The 18,883-nt window shown below is 39.5% G+C and overlaps 2 protein-coding genes across 2 annotated transcripts in view; both read right to left on the bottom strand.

Annotated features, from left to right (window-relative positions):
• The window catches only part of calcrla (calcitonin receptor-like a), a 34,629-nt gene extending 33,078 nt beyond the window's left edge, over positions 1-1,551 (bottom strand). Inside the window, exon 1 of the mRNA XM_061053852.1 lies at positions 1,335-1,551. The gene's annotated coding sequence lies outside the window, so the exon portion shown is untranslated. The remainder of the gene's footprint in view (positions 1-1,334) is intronic.
• A 1,025-nt stretch (positions 1,552-2,576) lies between these two features.
• On the bottom strand, positions 2,577-18,183 carry tfpia (tissue factor pathway inhibitor a; the record flags this gene model as incomplete). Its single annotated transcript, XM_061054666.1, has 6 exons — positions 2,577-3,484; positions 3,698-3,886; positions 6,050-6,109; positions 6,938-7,009; positions 7,873-8,049; positions 17,928-18,183. Coding segments are annotated over 6 exons (819 nt in total), but the record flags the coding sequence as incomplete, so codon positions are not given.
• Between the last annotated feature and the right edge of the window lie 700 nt (positions 18,184-18,883).

The following is an 18,883-nucleotide window of genomic DNA, read 5'->3' on the forward strand; positions in this document are numbered from 1 at the left end:
CGTTAGGAGACGAACGACTGGACCAACTGAGGCACAGTAGCCCACAAAAAAAACTGTATAATTTCTTCTTTGGTTTTGAACTATTTGGAAGAAAGTCTAGCTGCAACACGCACTGCAACACACATGAGACATTAACTAGATTTTTATTTCTAGATGATATCTATCCGATTCTTTCAGACTGAACAGTTTCCCAACTTATTCATCTGAAAGGTGAACAATTAACATGTAGTTCATCAAATCTTCCCAGAAACGATGTCATGATTGTAAAACTCCAAAAAAAGAAATCAACAGCTTGCAGCACAACCTTATTTGTGGTGTTGACAGAGAAAGAAAAAAAAAAAGTCCACAAACTTGGCTGTGAATCCTCCTCCTGCTCACTGCATCTTTCAGCAGCACTGTATGCTGTACACTCTGCCAACAGTGACCGCCGCTTTCACATCCTCCACCTACACACCATCCTCATCATCACCACCGTTATCATTTTTGCCGCCCAGCCCACAAACTTCCAGCATGTCCAAATATGCCGCTTATGTAACCCTGCAGATGATTTAGCAGAGAGTGAGCACCGCTTCATCAAAGCCTCAGAGCTGAATGGAGCTGAATCACTGCTGCTGTCCTGCTCAGTCAGCCTGAAAAGCCCCACACTCCAATCTAATCATGATTATTTTCTATACAGGATGGATTGCAGTTCTGTGCAAGGTTGTATTTTGAGCAATATTCGGCTGAGTCAGCCATGCACGGGAGCTGAAGTTCAAATATCTACAATACTATTTTATCTGTGTTTTAAAGAGGCAAATGCTGTGTATTTGAATCATTAAATAGATTGTTTACACATTTCCATAGGGCATGCGTGCACTGGTAGCAGCTGAGTAAGCTCTGAGTAGACCCATGGATGTATTCAAACACATCTTGAATAAAAGCTCCGTAAAACAGATGAAGATGAGTCCAGATATCTCTGACAAATATGGATATAGTCTATGATCATGCACCTACGCTCTTATGGCATGATGATGTCTAAAACCCACAAAACACTGCTGCTTCCCTGTGTTTTCATAGAAAATCCACATTTCTCACATGCAGCTCTTGGCAGAAGGACGTTGCAGATTATCTGGACTCAGTTATGGATGCTCACACCGGTTATTCCTTTTAATGGCTTCAGGACATCACAGCCTATTCTGTTAATGCACATGCCACGACTCTGACCTCGTTAAACATACAATCATGGACAAAATGCATTGTCAACTGAGTGCGTTAATTCTGGTCGACGCTGCTGGAGCTCAAAGTGGACCGAACTAACACAGCGCTTTGGCACACATTCATTCACTCGGTCTTACCAGAGAATAAAATCCACCAGCAGCGCGGAGCTTTGAGCGGGAGTAAAGTCTCAAGGCAATCCCCAAAGTGTGTTGAGTCTTCGGCTTCGGCACAGGGCAGCGAACACGGCGGGTCTCCGGCGCTGAATGAGCGCAGCTGAAGCGGCTGTCAGGTTGACGTTGGAAGGCAACCCACTACTTCCTGTTACATCACAGCGCGAGCTCCAGCTGAGGACCTACGCGCTGTGGTCACATACACACACTGCAGTCTGCAGGAGAGGTGGCCGATGAACTCCCACACCCTCAGAAACTTTAGTGGAAGAAGCCTACAGTAAATGTGTAGATTAGTGATGGGAATTAGGGCTCTTTTTATTGACCCGGATCATTTGGCTCAGCTCAGTAAAACGAGACAACTCTTTCGACTCCCAAACGAATCTTTATTTGGTATAATTTGGGCTTAAAATTAGCTAACTTTTAGAGGCGTTTTGACCTCTGATAGTATTTTACTGACATTTATATTGTATTACTGTACACAGTATATATCCCAGAATAAAACCATTTAATGTTAGGCCTACATGATGTTTGGTAAAAAATGTTTTTGTTATTGTTACCACCGAGCACTGGCTGTTCCTTGGGCCGAGTGATGTGGAGAAAAGATCAGCCCTTTACTCTACCGTGGATTGAACAAAGAGGGAAATCAAATGAAATGGCTCTCAAACAGGAGCCGGCTCCCATCGTCCACATACAAGAGTCAGCACATAGAGTCTGCTCGTTCTAAACCAACACATCATAAGCAGCAATAACAATACCACTGGCACAGCAATTTCTGAGCCTATAATGTCCGGCACCCATTTAACCCCAAATTTTCCCCATACATTAAAAATCATGTGATTAGTAACCCTTGGGAAAAAAGTTTTAATGAAAAAGTGTGTGAAAAAATAAAGTTTTCTATCTATCTATCTGTCTGTCATATCTTTTCATGAGTTCATCCTCTGTCTAGTAAAGTCTCTATCCCCCAGATTCATTACCTCTCACACTATTTACCTCGTAATCCCCATTGTTTACAGTTTGAAGACTTATACAGTTATTCTCATTCATTATGTTCCCTACACGTACACTATAAATTGAATTTGGAGACTTGGTGATCTTTGTAATCACATTTCTGTGTGTGAACAAAGATCTTTTCTTTGCTCAGACTTTCTCACTTCTTTTTTTTTTACTTACTTTGCAAAACTGTTAAATCAGACCGATGGGAGTTAGAGATTATGATTGTTGAGCTTTATTATATAACTCTTACAGTTTAATACATCACAGCCGTGGTTATAAAACAGAAAATACTTCAAAGCAAAATCCTTTGCAGAGCACACAACCTTTTCCATGGCACAACACTGCCCCCTTGTGTTCCTCCTCCACACCGACAACACCAGCAGGACTGCTAAAGTGATTTATAGAGCTGCATACAATGGATTAAAAAGAGTAAGAAGTGAGTGTTCATGTTTAATCTGATAGAAATAAAGTAGTCAGTGCCTTGTAAACATTGATTTATAGTCGTGAGGACAGGGGTCACCCTGATGAATGTGTTTACTGTGAAACACTCTGTATACTGTTTCATTGGGAGAGAGATTGTCCAGCTGTTCAATCTGCTAATGCTGCAGCTTACATTGATTAATAAGATTGGAGCTATACCAGAAAATCATCAGTTACTGTATATACACAACAAATATGAAGGTGAAGCATTCATTTAATTTTTAGAGAAAAAGGTGCTGCAATTTTGGTGTTTTTCACTTAACAACAAAAGTTTGATTATGACATCATAGCCTTGAAACGTTAGCATACAAAGACATTGTTTATACAAAAGCATCATTATGGAGGTTATAGACATCAGCCTAACAATTTTGTTTGTTGTCAATGAGAAATTAATACATGGCACATTGCCGATAATGATATATTCATTCAGCCACTGAAACGCTAATTCACCCTTACAGCAAATCATCTTTTTTTTTCCACAATAGCATGACAAACGTCAGATTTTAGGGAAGCTACAAATAAAGTATGGACATAAATACAAGGTGGCTCCACAGCAGAGCAGGATCTAATGCAGCGTGTTCAGACTGAGCGTTGAATGATGTCCAGGTTTTTCTTCCTTATCCTGATCATCTTCTTCCCATGAGCTGCAACAGAAATCAAAAGGTACAAGTTGATTTCAAAGACTTTCTGTTAAAGCAAAAGTTACAAAAGAAACCTACAATGAAAATGATGCCTAGCCTTTTTCTGTGGACAAAATCTTCAAACATTTTATCTGTACAGTTTAGCGAAGCTAAGCAATGAATTGCACATTTGTTGACAGTGTGTATTTCAAATATGACATTGTGAGATACTCTTACCCTTTCTGCGTCGAGCACACTTGATACTGCATTCCTTCCGACTTGTGAAGTTGTTCTCGTTTCCGCCGCAGCCGCTGTAGCGAAACACGTGGCACCTCCTGCTCTGTGGGCTGTATGCAAACCTCTTCTGCGCATCCTCACAGTTTCCGCTCTCTACGGGCCGGGAGCATGGATCTGTGGGTCTCATGTCTGTAAAACACAGGGAGATTAGAGGTCAAAGTTTGACTGCATTGTTATCATCGGTGTGTCTTTAATTATTCCCCCTTTCAATTATAAAGTCCCATTGTTTGGATACTCAGCTGTGGTGGTGTAAGAAAGCTTGTTACTGTAACTATCATGAGTGTACTGAAGACTGTAGGACTTTGATTTCCATCATTACAAACTATGACTTTAAAAGGTCTTGTACTATGCCAACCAACCAACCAACTTACTAATTAACCAACTTACTAATTAACTCAACCACTAACTTATTTACAAACTTACTGGTCCTAACTTATTAACTAACAAAAAGCTTTTATTAGAATTTAAGCATTTTGTGTATCTCTATAAATTCAGTGAAAAAAATCGTCAGCTGTCTAAAACATGAACATAGTCTCATTCACGTCACCCATTGGTTACTTCTGTCTATTTTGGCCCATGCCCTCCTCACATTCTCTGCACCACCACGATTATGCAAAGTATGTATTACCTACTGCCTACAAAGCAAATGGGTTGTCAATACAAACTTCACCCAGTGACATTATAGGTGTTTATCCATTTTTGGCCACAAGATGTCACTCTTTGATTTTAAAATGTCAACACAAACTTAGTAGAATGACATCATACGTATATGTCCATGACATTTTTATTGTGGTAATTTTTCACGATTCTGTGACTTTGAAACTGCACCTTTTATTGTCAGTAGGGAAAAACAGATCCAACCTGATATTTATTATCAGTGAATCATTTCCAGATATCATCCTCGGTAACTGTTTAATGTTAGATCTGGATTATTTATTCTTACACTGAGGCGGATTACTTCTGTGCCAGCATTGTTCCCGTGGGTTGTTTTGTCACATTCTCAAGATCTTATCAGGGAAATTTAAAAAATGATCGATACGGAGGCAGCACTGTTGATGCTAACTCGAGTGCAATCGTTCCTTCTCTGTATTTTTTGACAAGAGTGAAATTGAATTCTCAAAATGATAACTTCTTGAATGAGTTGAGGAAAGCAGTTGAGGCTCTCCCTCTGCTCTCCTGCCGCTGCACAAAGGAACCTTGGAACAGAACTAATGTGATATATGATCCATCGCTCCCAATACACCCAAAACTACTAAGTGGGGCTTTGTGACGAATGGGCTGTGGGAGGGCGACACTGTGGCACTCTGTTCCTGCTCTTTGTCTCACAAAACAGAAGCAATTTCCCGAACTGTTCAATGCATCACTGCATTTGACATTTTATTTTTGTTTTATCACGCTCAAGTTATTGGCAACTCACACTGTTTCAGTAACTGAACTCAATTTGCTTACTTCAGAGTTTAGGCATAATTCAGCCTCCAGCTTGGTCTGGTTGTTCCTCTGAGGACAGGATGATTGATTTAATCATGCCTGGTGCTCTGTTCTTTCTTCACTGAACAAACACTGCATGCTTTTCTTCTGGCTTTCTGCCTATTTGTTTGCAATTTATTAATAGGGGCAAAAAAAAAAGGGATGTTCTGTTTCATCTTGAGAGAAACACATTAATTTTCTTCACTGAACAAGGTTACTGAACTACAAAATCATTGAATCAGGACAACAGGATCAAAGATGGCTATACCTCTGTGTCATTCAGTTAGAAAAAACACCAGTGAATTACTGACCAGTACATTTTAGGTTCCTCTTGCCCACATACTGCATGTCTCCACTGGCTGAGTATGCAATCACACTACCTCTAAAATAGGCCTTGTGATTGAAATCAGTGTAGGATTGACCCCTCAGTTTTGAACTGGCTTTGGTTGTATGCAGGAAAGCAGTCAATATGAAAAAAGAGACAGAATGCACTTGCCATGATACAATCCTGGAACCCATCTGCTGTCATCTGACAATAAACATGTTGTTTTATTAGCTTTTCATAAACGGGCATCTGCTTATGGGTGCAGAAAAAAAATCTGGTTATTAATGTCCTTTCTCAACCAAAACTCCATTCTCTGGTCTTAAAAAGTTATTCAGTCTGAGGTTAATGAGTAACAGACAGAAGTGGAGGGCTCTTTCTGAACATCTTAAATCCACTACCTGAGTATCCCGTTGCCACACTTGAACCCTGAGATATTTGTTATTTCAGAGCTTAGCCAGTGGGTTCAGAGATTGCATCTAAACAAAGTCATGTATCCTTACCTTTTAGCTCTTGATTGGTTTCATTCCTTTGTATCTCAGGTTCACCTGCAGTCATTTTCTCTGAGGAAAAAAAATACATTGCAAGGGATCAGCAGTTTTCAGAATCAGTTAAAATTGACAAAAAAATGTGCTTAATTACTCTGATTCCCACATTAAAGTAAATTAAAGACTGTATAAACACAAGTGTGACAACAGCTTGAGGTCTTGAGTTTGGCATCTTTGCTGTCACCATATTTATTTTAATATTTATTTTATTTTTTGGGGCTGGAATGACCATATTTGGATGAGAGGGAAAATACTGGACAGACATGCAAAAAAGTCATACCTTGATTTTTGTATATTTGACTCAAAATCTGATATTGATCATTGTGCTGTGTTGAAGACTTGAAAACACGCAACTGAGACAAAAAAAATCATTGGGAGCATTTTCACAGAGTCAATACACCAAGCAAGTATAGCAGGAAAGTTTCTGTTCGTAACCATTATGGTTTCCCCCTGCTGGTTGAAAAGGAACAATGCAGGTCTAAGGCTCCTGTGCTTTGACCTCCAATACTGAAGCCTAGTGGCTATCCACTTTTTAAATTCCAGTCCATGAGGGTGATAGGAAGATTGATGCCATACTTAAACATGAGAGTGAGGATAAACATGTCATCCTCCATTCAGAAAAACCTCAAACAAAGGTTTCACATTCTGTTTGAAAGGACAAAATTCAAACCAGAATGACCCATAGTAATGCAAAAATGACTATGTAGTTGTTTGCTTATTTAGCAAGTAAACAAATGTACACTTTTGAAAGTAGTTGATGTAATGTGTGATAATTCACATGATTCTACAGTATATAGATATATATTATAATTAAGGTAAAGTGTAGTGTGCATTCAGTCTTACCAGCTACGATGGTTGGCTGCACCATCGAGGCTCTTCTAGCAGTGTGGACTTCTGGTGCCTTAGTGGGATTAACTATGAAGAAAAGGAAGAAAAAGGGACTCACAGATTGATCGACCTACATTTAGAAACAGATCTCATTAAAATCCCAGTGATCTATCATAATTAAACTAGCTTTAATATCATTAGTATCGGACCAGAGAGGGTGTTGGTCTGCAAACAATTATTACCCACTAATGAAAGCAGACACAGTCATCCATCTGAAGTTGTTATCCATAAAAGAGAAATCACACAAAGCTTTCCCAATTGATTTTCACTTCAAAATGCACCGCAGGCAGACTTGTTCACAGCTGAGCGACTCCGCCTTATTTTCTTTGACAATTTCAATATCTGAATGGCTTCTAAGTCGTGCCTAAGTCAGGCATAATTGGGTATGCTTTGGTCACTTTAAAGCGATTTAAATGCTAAAGCATGCTGGGATGTGATTTCATGGTCAGCTAAAAATTCATCAGAAAGTTAATTTTCTAGAGGTGGAACTATTTTGATCATGTCCCCGCTCTGAAATGAGTTTTCATTTGTTGTGCAGCAACTGTAATCACCTTTACATTGGCTGTCCACGAACCCAGAGGTATATAAATTAGTCTTTGGATATTGCTTTGAGTTAAAGGCAGGAAAAGTAATTACTTATGTTTGGGCTAATTAAAAAACCTACATTACTGGGTAAAACTGGCAAAGTTCTTTGTTCAGGCATGTGTTGCTGATTTTAGTGTTAAAGTGCAAATGTGAGTTGGCTCTTTGAAAAATGTGCATTAAAATGTCCACCAAATGAAGACACCTTTTCAACATTCACAGCTTCCTTACTAACTAACAGAGCTGCAGTCTGATCCGCCCAGGTGTCTGTCTTCACTGTGAAAGAACTAAAGCTGTACTTGGCTTACCTGGGTTCTGACACTTTGCCTGGCAATCCGCCATGCTCCTGAAGTTGTTTGCGTTGCCGAAGCAGCCGCCGTAAAAGAATTGCCTGCACTGCTGACTCGCTGTGTCGAAGAAGTAACGTGTGGCCAGGCCTCGGCAGGGTCCAGGAGCTTCAGCCAGATGGCACGGGTTCTTGGAATCTAAGAAAGGTAGAAGGAGAGCAATGGTATGAAAGACTATAAGCTGCCTTGAATTAAAAATAGATGTTTTTCTTAAATTTGACTTCAATACTTCTGCTACTAAAAAAAGATCTACTTCTTTTAAAATCTGAATGAGAGTCAGACTAGTGAAGCTGGGGTCTAAATTCCACATAATACACTTTTCTTGTTCCCTTTGTATTGGATTAATGATTCTTTTCAGTTTTTGTCTTTGTCTTTTCTAAATTTAAGCACCAGTGACCTTAACATCGACGTTCCTGTAGGAAGTGAAATTAAAACGAATAGAAGAAAAAAAACGGATGATATACTTTCACCACCCTGACTAAGTTTTCAGTTTGGCCATGATTGACTCTTTATTCCGATCAATAAAATATATGGAGCGACTCTCCATTGAACAGTATCAGGTCAGACCATGACATTACAATGTCTGGCCACTTGGTCACAGCCAGCCCACTCATGTCCACAGCAGTACTGTGACATTTCAGCTTCTGACAGGTTTTAGATCCTCGACAGAGCAAAAAGTCAACACTTCCAGCTAGAACATCTTTATTCTCTTAACTTGTCCCCAGTTAAACACATCCCCTCCTCTGAAATGTTCTTCTTCTCTACTTTCTTTTCTCTGCTTTCTCTTACCTCAGCCCCCCTGTTTCACTTCTTTCCAGTCGTTGCATTCATTATAACCCTCGGGTCTTGCAGTATTGGGATCAGGGCTCTGAGTTTGGTCCTCATCTACATTCTGCATCTTACATTATGTATGATTACTGTAACATTGTGTAATAGCGCCACTTTTCCTGCAGCTTATCTGCCTTTCCTTGAAGGTAAATGTTATTATCAGGCAATCCAGTCTCTATGCATTTGAAAGGAAAATGTAAAAGTACATTTTACATTTTCAGCACTTTACAGTAAAGCACGGTAATGGGATGGTAAGTGTGAGGAAATAGTTTGATAAGAAAGAGGTGTTATGTATTCACATGTGTTACGCTCTACACTAAGGTGACACTAATGGGCTAACAAGAACCAATACGTCACATCAAACACCTTAACACAATCAAAACTGTGGCTCAGTGGTAGAGTCGGTTCAGTCGTATGTCAGGGATGTGTCCTTAGAGTCACTTTACACTGCAGCCTGTGCCATCAGTGTGTGAATGTGTAGATGTGACCTGCGGTGTAAAATTGCTTTGAGTAGTCAGAAGACTAGGAAAGTGCTGTACAAGCTCAAGTCCATTTACCATTTACACTAAGGCGGACCTATGGGGCTACATCCACCTACAGACAAACAACTAAACCATATAACTCAAACTAATTTAACAAAACACCACAACACACAATCCCTGCCTAAGTCCCAACTCCAAAATCCTCTCTCCTCCTGATCTCAGCACTGAGGCCAGGTGTACCTCATTGTGTAAGCAGCAGCTTCAAATATATACAAAATTTTTGGCATGAAAATGGAAGGGGAAAGATTGTTTTAGGGGTTTTCCTTTTTATTTTGAAACACTTGACAGCAGAGACAGCAGAGTTGTTGTCGAGGGTTGTCAGGAACCCTGCTGTTTATTTGAATGAGCCATTATGAAAACTAATGACAAATAAATAAAGCTAGTGACAGGCTCCCGCTTGATTTGACTCTTGTCACAATCACAGCATCGGCGTGAAATGCATCACTTCCAGTGGACTGGCCCTGTTTCGAACAGACTTCATTTTCAGTAGACAGGTGCAACCTGACAGGCCGTGACTGCATGATCAACAACATCAGAGTGCGTCCAACCACAGAGAGTGTAATGGCTTCTATGGTCCCCCACACAGATGGAAAATGATTTATTCATCAAAAAGGATAGCAGTTATGAAATTCTTTCGATGCCTACAATGTGGACAGTGTGATATGTAACAGTTGAAGTTTGCACATTCTCTTCATGTTAACGCAGACATTTTCACATTTTAAAAACACAACAGTAAGGCTTTCTTTCTGCTAATATGTAGTTTGATTAAAAATACAACATTTTGAACCTCACATTGTTATTACTACATTACCCACTAGATTTAGTTCTGGTAGTGACTTTGCTATTTTGTGTGATTGAAATAGTGTAAGGTGCTGTATAAGGGTCGCAAGTGCCCAAATCTGGCGGTCTATCATAATATCTCAGTTTTTTTCTGGTAAAGTAGAGACATTTTTGTTGTTGTTGCCACATCCAAAATTCAGATTGAGTCATAAAACACCGGAAGAAAAAGAAATCACTGGCCCTTACCCAAAGGTCAACAGCACATTGCAGACAGAGAATGATTGAAAAAAGGAAATCTTCAAGGATTCTGAAAACAGCTCAGAACATCTGTCATGGTCACACAAAGGCCAAGCATTACCAGCTATGAGTCTGAGTCTCAAAGAAATCTTGAAAAGGAACACAACAAAAATCAGACTTCTAAACAATGTCAGCCACCTTTTGGAAATTTAAGCACTTACATTGTTGTTCATTTCTCCGTTAAGGCCTCAAGCAGGCATTTTTGGAAACTCTTGCAGAACTTTCAGAACAAAATGACAACAACAGCTTCAGAAAGAAATGATGCAGTCATTACCCAATGCAGGTGTGCCACTTTAAAACATAACAGGGACAAGCAGTTCTGTTCCCAATCGTCTTAGAAACCACTTGCCAGGGGATATTCAGCGCTGTGTTCCTCAGTTTAAACACCTGTCTGATAGTGAGGTGTGCTAACAGCTTTCTTGCCAATGGGGCATTAAGCTGGAGACAATAATGAATATTTTGAAGAAAAAAAAAAGTCATAAATTGTGTCACACATCTCCTTGAAGTACGTGAGCGTAATCATGTCATACCCAGAACTAAAGCCATTTCTTACAAGATGGCTTTCACTCAGTGGCTGCTGGTGCATTATTCCAGATCTAGATTGGAGTCCAGATGGACCAGGACATACATCTTAGTTTGTTAGCTTGATGCTAACACATAATGAGAGTTGCCATGAAGGGGAAAACAGAATATGCCTTGCAATCACAGTCATTTTTAAGTTAAGAGATGCTTGATTTTCTCATCTTTATTGTGTAAGGGAGGGCTTAGCTCTGCTAGCTTGTTTAAACAGACCGTCTTTGGCTGTCAGAGACTGAGGTTTTTAAATGTGTGTTCACCGAGTGGAAAGCACTGCAAACCTTTTCTCTGCCCAATGTTTTAAGGCTGTTAAATGCAGCAGAAATTGATATTAACACACAAAACTTTATCTGGCTGCATTACCACTTTCTAGATTGGGCACAGTTGAAGTTGTGAGTTCTTAAATAATTGTGACTTTTCTGACTAGGGCCTCGACGATTGACAACAATCAAAAACCACCACCATGTTTCCGGGATTTAAAGGTTATGCAGTATGCAGTCAAAGATTTGACAAGATTGTTTTGGGTGCTGTCTAAAGTGTTTTTCAGATTGCCTCAGGAGAAATCACTTACACTTTGATGATGCCCTCTCGACCCCACATCATTTCCTCTCTACTGCACCTGCACCTGATGCCAAGGCACAACGCCAAGGCATCCATCTTTTCTCAGACATGCAAGAGGTGCATGCAACACAAATTCCAAAATAGAGTCATCTTGTCAACACTCTTTACAGGTGGCTCTCTTATTGCGGTTGTCTTTGGGAGAAAGGCTTTTTTTTTTGGATTGGTTTTGTTTACTGCAATACTTTATATACTGGGAAAAACTGGAAGCTATGCTCAAGTTTCCATAGCTCAAAACCAAATGTAAGAAAAAAGGTCTTTGTTGCTATATTGATGATTAATTATACATATAGAGCCTCTACATAACTGGCCCCCTAGCATAATTAAACAACAAATTAACAATGCCAAATTAATAGTTCCTCCTTTGGGAAATACTTGAGATTAATGAGATAAACAGTTTCCAGTCCTTGAACTAAGCTAAGCTAACCTGCTAGCTTTAGTTGTATGTATAATGGACCCATGTCAGAGTGGTATAAATCTTCTCAACTAACTCTTGACAAGTCAGTGAATAGCATGTTCTCCTGAATGATCAATCATTGCTTTCAACTGTCACTTTCATCCACTGGCTTCTTTAAAACATGTGACCAGAGAGCTTGATTTACTGGCTTACAAGATGACAAAAGACAAAATCAATCCAAAGTGTAAGAAGCTAAATAAGAATTGTGATGGGACCTCTGACTTGTGTTTACAGAAGTGCTGCTACCTGTCTAAATGCACACATCTGGGGACTTAATGGGGTTGCATGAGGAGGTTTCACACCTGCTTCACACGCTCTGTTTGGTTTATCTGTTAAGTCTTTGAGTAACCACAATCCACAGAAGGGTGACCACAATTTAACGTTATCATGGTACCATCTGAATACACTTTAAAGGGGTGACTTTGACTCAAAAGTTTGGGCAAACACATGTCAAAGGCTAGTCCATAGCACTCTCTCTAGACCAATACAATGATGAATAATTCAGGAACACAGTTCTCCGTCAAAGCTGTGAAGGTGGAAGAGCTGATCTGTGCTTTAAGGAGAGATATCGGTCAATTGTTTTTCAAGCCCCAGAATCATAGAGTGCATCGTTCCAGAAAGCTTTGGCTGCTTTCCAGAGAGAAAGTCAATATTTCAGCAAAACAGAAGTGAACATTTAAGATGTCCTCAGATAACTTCTTTGTGGGTGTGATAAAACCCTTATTTTATGTTGTTTGGCCCTTGTGAGTGTCATACCGCAACAGATGGGAGAGATGAGCTTTTAAGATGATGCACCGTTTGAAAACAGCCAATGTTTAGACTACACTCTGTATCAGCCATTCCCCATCTTGTCCTACTCTTTTCTGGCTAGTTGTCTTTAATATATGTCAACATGTTTTTCAGTTTGGTTGTTCTTTTTCCAAATGCACTGACACCAACTTGGTCAGGCCTCCAGTGGAAGAAAAAGACAACCTACTCCAGATGGAATATAAATTTCAACAACATAAGAGAACTCAGGCGTAAAAATAGATGTTGCCACTGGATGGAGACAGATGGTATCCATAACTTAGAAAGAAACTGACCCAAGAAGTAATCTCAGCCCAAGCAGGTATAAAAAAAAGGACCATTTTATTTCAGATTACTGTGCTACCTTTTCCAGATTGTACCCTCTTCCCTCTGGTGGGCGCTAAACAGCAATTTAAAGGTTGAGAATTATGATTGTATTTTTCTTTTTGGCATGTTCTCCATTATTCCAAAAGGATAAGTTGAGGGCATATTTATTGAATGCATTCTTATACGTTATCATGGATGTGACTAAACCACAACTGTGAAATATCATAGAATTATGTTCCATTTGTCTTTAGAAAGGTCACTGATTGAATCACACTGTGTCCATGTTTCACTGACTTCACGCTCAAACTGTCATAAAATGCAGCACTGCTGTATTCCATATTGTAAGCAGGGATTCACCGATGCATTGATTAAACATCCAGATGGGCAGATTCTGGCCCTGTTGACAATAATTGGCCAGCTGGCAAGTAACTGCATGAAGCAAAGTCGGTAGCCAATGTGTACAGTATCTGTTACAGAATGTCCAAACTACTTAACTACTGATTCAGAGGAGAGGTTTTTTATTGACAAAGTCAACTGTTGGAGGTACAGCCAAAGAGAAGTTTTGTTTTGGTCGGAGAGACTGATGCTGAAGTGGGACGCTGGCATCTACTCTGAAAGCTGCATATTATACACTTAATGGGGTTAATCACTGCAATGCTGATAATTATGGCCAGGAATAGACATTTTTTTCTGTTCCAACACAACCTTAAAGTAATTCAGTAAACATTAACTTTTTTTTGGAAGGGAAAACGGCAAATTTCCCAACTGAGCTGGTTGAAGCAAAAAGTTTGCACTTCTGCCCCAACTTTCTTTTTCAGAGCACCGTGTTTGTCTCAGAGCTCTGCAGGTCGAGCTGTAAGAGTGGACATCAGAGAAGGAGTTTGGGATACAGAAGTTATGACTCACTGGTCTACAGTCTACAGTCTCAGAGATTGAAAGCATCCCTGACACATCCCTTTTTCTCACATTGGTTGGTGACCTTTACAAGAACATTGGTGTTACGTTTTCAGAGGTCGTGACATCATGTGTACAAAAAATGGACGGATACAACTAAAGATTGGTGGCATATATCAAATAAGGGTGTGTAATAACAAGCAGATATTTTTCTTTGTCTGTTTTTAAAAATTAAAATGTCACTGATTTAATCAGCCCTGCTGCAAAAGATCTGTTCTCTCTGTCAGTTAGAAATGTGGTGACATTTTGAAATGTCTGTACCTGCTAAATAAAAACCCTTCTTCAAAAAGTCGGGTTCACTTTCTATTCAGTGTGAGTACACTGACTCATACAGTTCACCATTTAAGGCACATATTAAGATAGCAAGATAGAGAGAAGTTAACATGTGTTGTGCTTATCTATAATATCTATACATTATATTTCTCCAAATATCTTTGTTTCACTCTCTATCACCCATGGGTGTATTATGTAGCTCCCTTTCCTGCAGACCCAATTTAGAGCATGCACACCCAAGACTCCACTGGCAGAACTGGCTGACTTTCTGTGGGCTCCCTGTACGCAGGAATGGAATAAAATAACTAAATTATACAACTCCTCTAGACTTTCTAAATGTTTTGGAGCAAATGCATTACATTCTGATGAAAGGGGTTACTTTAAGGTGTATGGGATGATCAGAAAACCATTTTATACCATTTTATACCATTTTATAGCTGATTCCTTTTTTAAATGATTGGCACTGTCACAAGTTGTGCCAGTGTGCATAATGTGATTAATCCAGAAGTTCCATTACTTCTTTTAGTTTAGCGGTCAGCAGGTTTAATGCTGCTCCAGAGGAGGGCAGAGTGTGTTTCATGTGGGAGTGAGGGGAATTTGAGAATAAGATTGATTTTCTTGTTCAACTGTCCTACCTATGATGACATAAGGGATGTACTCTTTAGAAAGATGTCTTACGTTAATGTTGATTTCTTCAGGTTGGATGATTATGAAAAAAAAGAGTTGTGCTTTCAAAGAGGAAACATTTCTGAATTGAATAGTTGGACCACTGAAACTATATTTCTGGTGTCCTGTAACCCAATGAGGGTTGGGCACTTTGTCTTGCAAGAAGTAAATATAATAAATCAATCATACTTCAAGCCAGAAGGTCATTATACACAACCAAGTTTTTTTCCTTTGAGGCAGATGTCCCTACCTTCTACATTCTGTATGATTTTTTATAACTGTGCGAAGCCCTTAATTCTTTGTGCTTTGTGAACAATATTGTCCAATGAGGTTATATTCAGTGATTCCTGGAAAAGACACTGTGTGTACCCTTAAAAAATTGCAAACATCATTTTTTAACAACATTTTTTTCATATCGTCCCTTTGCCGGCTTATTTCAACACCTCCCTGCAAGACACACTACCACAGACTGTTATGTTGAATCAAATCAGCAGCAGCTGGAAGGAGGATTTATTGTGTTCCTCACATGCCCATGTGCACGCAGCTGCACGTTCACATACAGTGTGAGCATAAAACAAAAAGGCACTGGCTCATTAAAAAAATGTTCAATAGCTCTCAAAGTGGCCAGAGCTCCACATGGCATGTTCAATTTAGTTACCTTCAATTTGAACACACTCAGCTGTGTTTTGGGGTAACTATGGAGTTGGGATTTTTTTGTTTTTCCTTATCATAGCCATTAAGCCAGTCACCACATCATGCTGCAAAAAAAAAAGATATACGGATGGAAGTGTGATTCATATGGATACAAGCAATTAAAAAGCAGCAAGTTTACATATGAGTACGATTTTCCACACAGAAAAACTTCAAACAGAGCATCTTTAAAACGTGACACTGTTAAAATTCACTTTAAGTCCTCTTTGGATGGGTGAGAGCTGGAAACACCTCTTCTCTTTGAAGTGCAGATTTGTTTGTGTGCAAACAGAATAGTGACTTAAAAAAATGGATGCATCCACTGTATATGACAGTGCCTTCAGGATGCAAATTTATTTATGATCTTCTTGTCTGACTGCGTAATGTATCCCATGGCATGCAATGAAGAGGTGAAGGTTATTCTTTGCCAGTGGGAGAAAGCACTTAGTCACAGCACAGAATACCACGCCATGTTAGATACATTGATCGATGTGTTATGGTTCTATATGTGAGGGCATATTTCATGTTGCACAGAGAATTAAAGATGTATTGTTTTCCTGCTCCGGGTGACAGATCCCATTACAGCATCTGTGCAGCTGTTACGCAATATGAAAGGTGTTTTTTTTCCTACAATTCTTTGGTTTCCTGCTGTAGACATGTTGTCTATTTTTTCTCTTCCTTATTCATCTTGTTGCTCCTCTCGGCTCACCTGAAGTGCTTTTGAACTGACAGTCGAGTCAGTCCTCTGACTTAGGATATACTGATATGGTACCGGCGCTAAAAGGTCAAATTGTTGCTTTTTTGATTGTTTTTCAAGGAGTAGCATTTCTATTATATGTTACTGAAATCCTGCAAAACAAAAGTGAAGTGCTGCATAGTGAGTCACATACCCAGAAGATGTTGCAAAGTCTTCTTTTAAAGTCTGTCTTTACATCATACTGACAAACAGGGCTCTGTCTTGTCAGTTACGTTCAGGGGGCTTTTGTGTTGTTAAAAACATCACATTTTAACGAGGGGTGTAGTCTAGGATTTAGCTTTCTTTGGCTGAAACTTTATACATCAGTCTCAACAAAACAGCAAAGAAACGTTTACAGCTGTCACATGACATGCTTGAACTTAACTGAGGTATTCAGCTTTGATCTGCATGGAAGGAGAAAGATAAACCTATGAAGCAAGTTATGATCGTTGCTCCTCATCAAGTAGCCTCGGAATACCTGCCATAGCCAATGAGAGCGAGCGGATTGTGAAGAATCACCATCTAGATGTTACTTACTATTCCAGCTATGTTAAAAATTGGTTTAAATTGTCCTTGTGTCGTTGGGTCTCCCATGTTTTTAAAATTGGTTGAGGTTTGAAAATTGTGTAGTGTGTAGCCAGCCTAAATAATGAACAAAGTGCACAAAATCAAGCCTACATTTCCTGCATTCTCCTATGAACAGTGGGGTAGATCATTTTTTTGGTAATGAAGGACAATAATTGAAGTACTTTTACAAAATAGCTTAATTTTGCCAAACTACCGTCTTTCCCCAGTGGTGGCATCATTGATTCTACTTCTCACAGAGGGACGTTTAGCTAAGACAAAAGAGATCATTCAAATGAGCTTCAACAACACTGATGGTGTCCACAGGGCTCCACAAATCCAAATCTATTATGAGTTGTTTTGATTCACTTTGAGTTTCCCATTATACAATATCTTGTTAGCTTTGTTTTATGATTTAAAATTCCATTCTTAGGCTGGGACATGAGAAATGGGAAATCAAATTGTTTGAAGACTCTGTTATTCATCATTATCAGCTAATTTCATAACTTCAGTTTATCATCAGTTTAGTAAATGTAGCTGATAAATAATACAATAGTGGCCTCCCTCCTTAAAAGAGCCATATTTTTCCATTAAGTAGATGCCTCCAGGAAAACTGTTGAGAATTAATGTGTTGGCATTGTTCCATTTTAGCTGCACAACAACAGAATGACTTTGTAATAGGATTTTATGCCCAAGGTGGCAATAAAGTCTAATGAGGAATAGCTGTCCTTGAAAACCAAACTTATCATTTGCTAACAACATAACAATGTAAAGCGATAAAAAATACATCTATGTCTTGAGCTTTTTTCATGAAAAAGTCACGACTTTGTGCACTTTTGCTGTTAACTTCAAGTGGGGATGTCAAGGGGAACTTCTCCAAGCGTGTGCGCTTTGTGTGCGTCGGCCAAAGATTGACACCCACCTGAGACGACGCACGTCTCCTCACAAGCCTCGAGGGTCTCGAAATTGTTGGCGTTTCCCCCACATCCTCCATATTCAAACAGCTCACAGAGTCCTGCGTCAACATTGAAGAAGAATCGCTCCTTAATGGCCTTGCAGGGCCCCGGCTCGTCCTTCTGGGCGCACAGCTCGTTGAAGATTAAGAGCGCGGATTGTGCTCCATCTGTGGAGGTCGAAGAGAAAGAGACAAGTCTTAGTGCCGTGCTTTTTCTGGCATTTGTTCAAAGGGATTTTTTTGGCTTGTGTGTGTGTGATTGGGAGAAATTAGGTCACAGCATCAAACTCTAACCCAGGGCTTTGCGATAAGGTAAAGTTGCATGGCTGTATCATTTCCATAAGACTTTAGTGAAAAGTTTGACAACCCACTGTTTTGAGTGACTCCGCTGCAGAGGAAGACTGTGATGGATTTGTTAGCTGCAAAGTATGAGGAACTCTGTGACCTGCCTGAACCTTTACATGTTAAGTTACAAATATGACATTTTGAAAGTCAAGATTTTCAACTTTTTTTTTTACCCATTTTTATAAAATAACTTTTAACTAAAATAGCTCGATTCTGTTTTAGGCCTACAGGTGTGTTTTTGTTCTTGCACCGAGCATAAGGAACCTTCAGGGAGCTCCTAAATCCCCTCGGTACACAAAAGCAGATGCAGGTAGGTGGCAGCTGGCAGGAGAAGAGCGAATGAAAGCAGGGGAAAACTCGCAGGATGCAGCACACAGCACACAGCAATAGTTTGAACCTCAGCAAGATAAGGAAATATAAAGTCAACACATTTTCACTCCCAGCTCTTCAAATAGAGCAGCTCTGTCTGTGGCCCAAAGCTTCAAAATATCACGGTCTCAGTACAACTCTAATATCAGTAAGGCACATGCAGGGCTCAGTAGTCAAGTTTAGCTTTTAAAAATATTTATACATCCACT

This window comes from Labrus mixtus, chromosome 13, assembly GCF_963584025.1.
Source record: "Labrus mixtus chromosome 13, fLabMix1.1, whole genome shotgun sequence".
NCBI classification, from domain to species: Eukaryota; Metazoa; Chordata; class Actinopteri; order Labriformes; family Labridae; genus Labrus; species Labrus mixtus.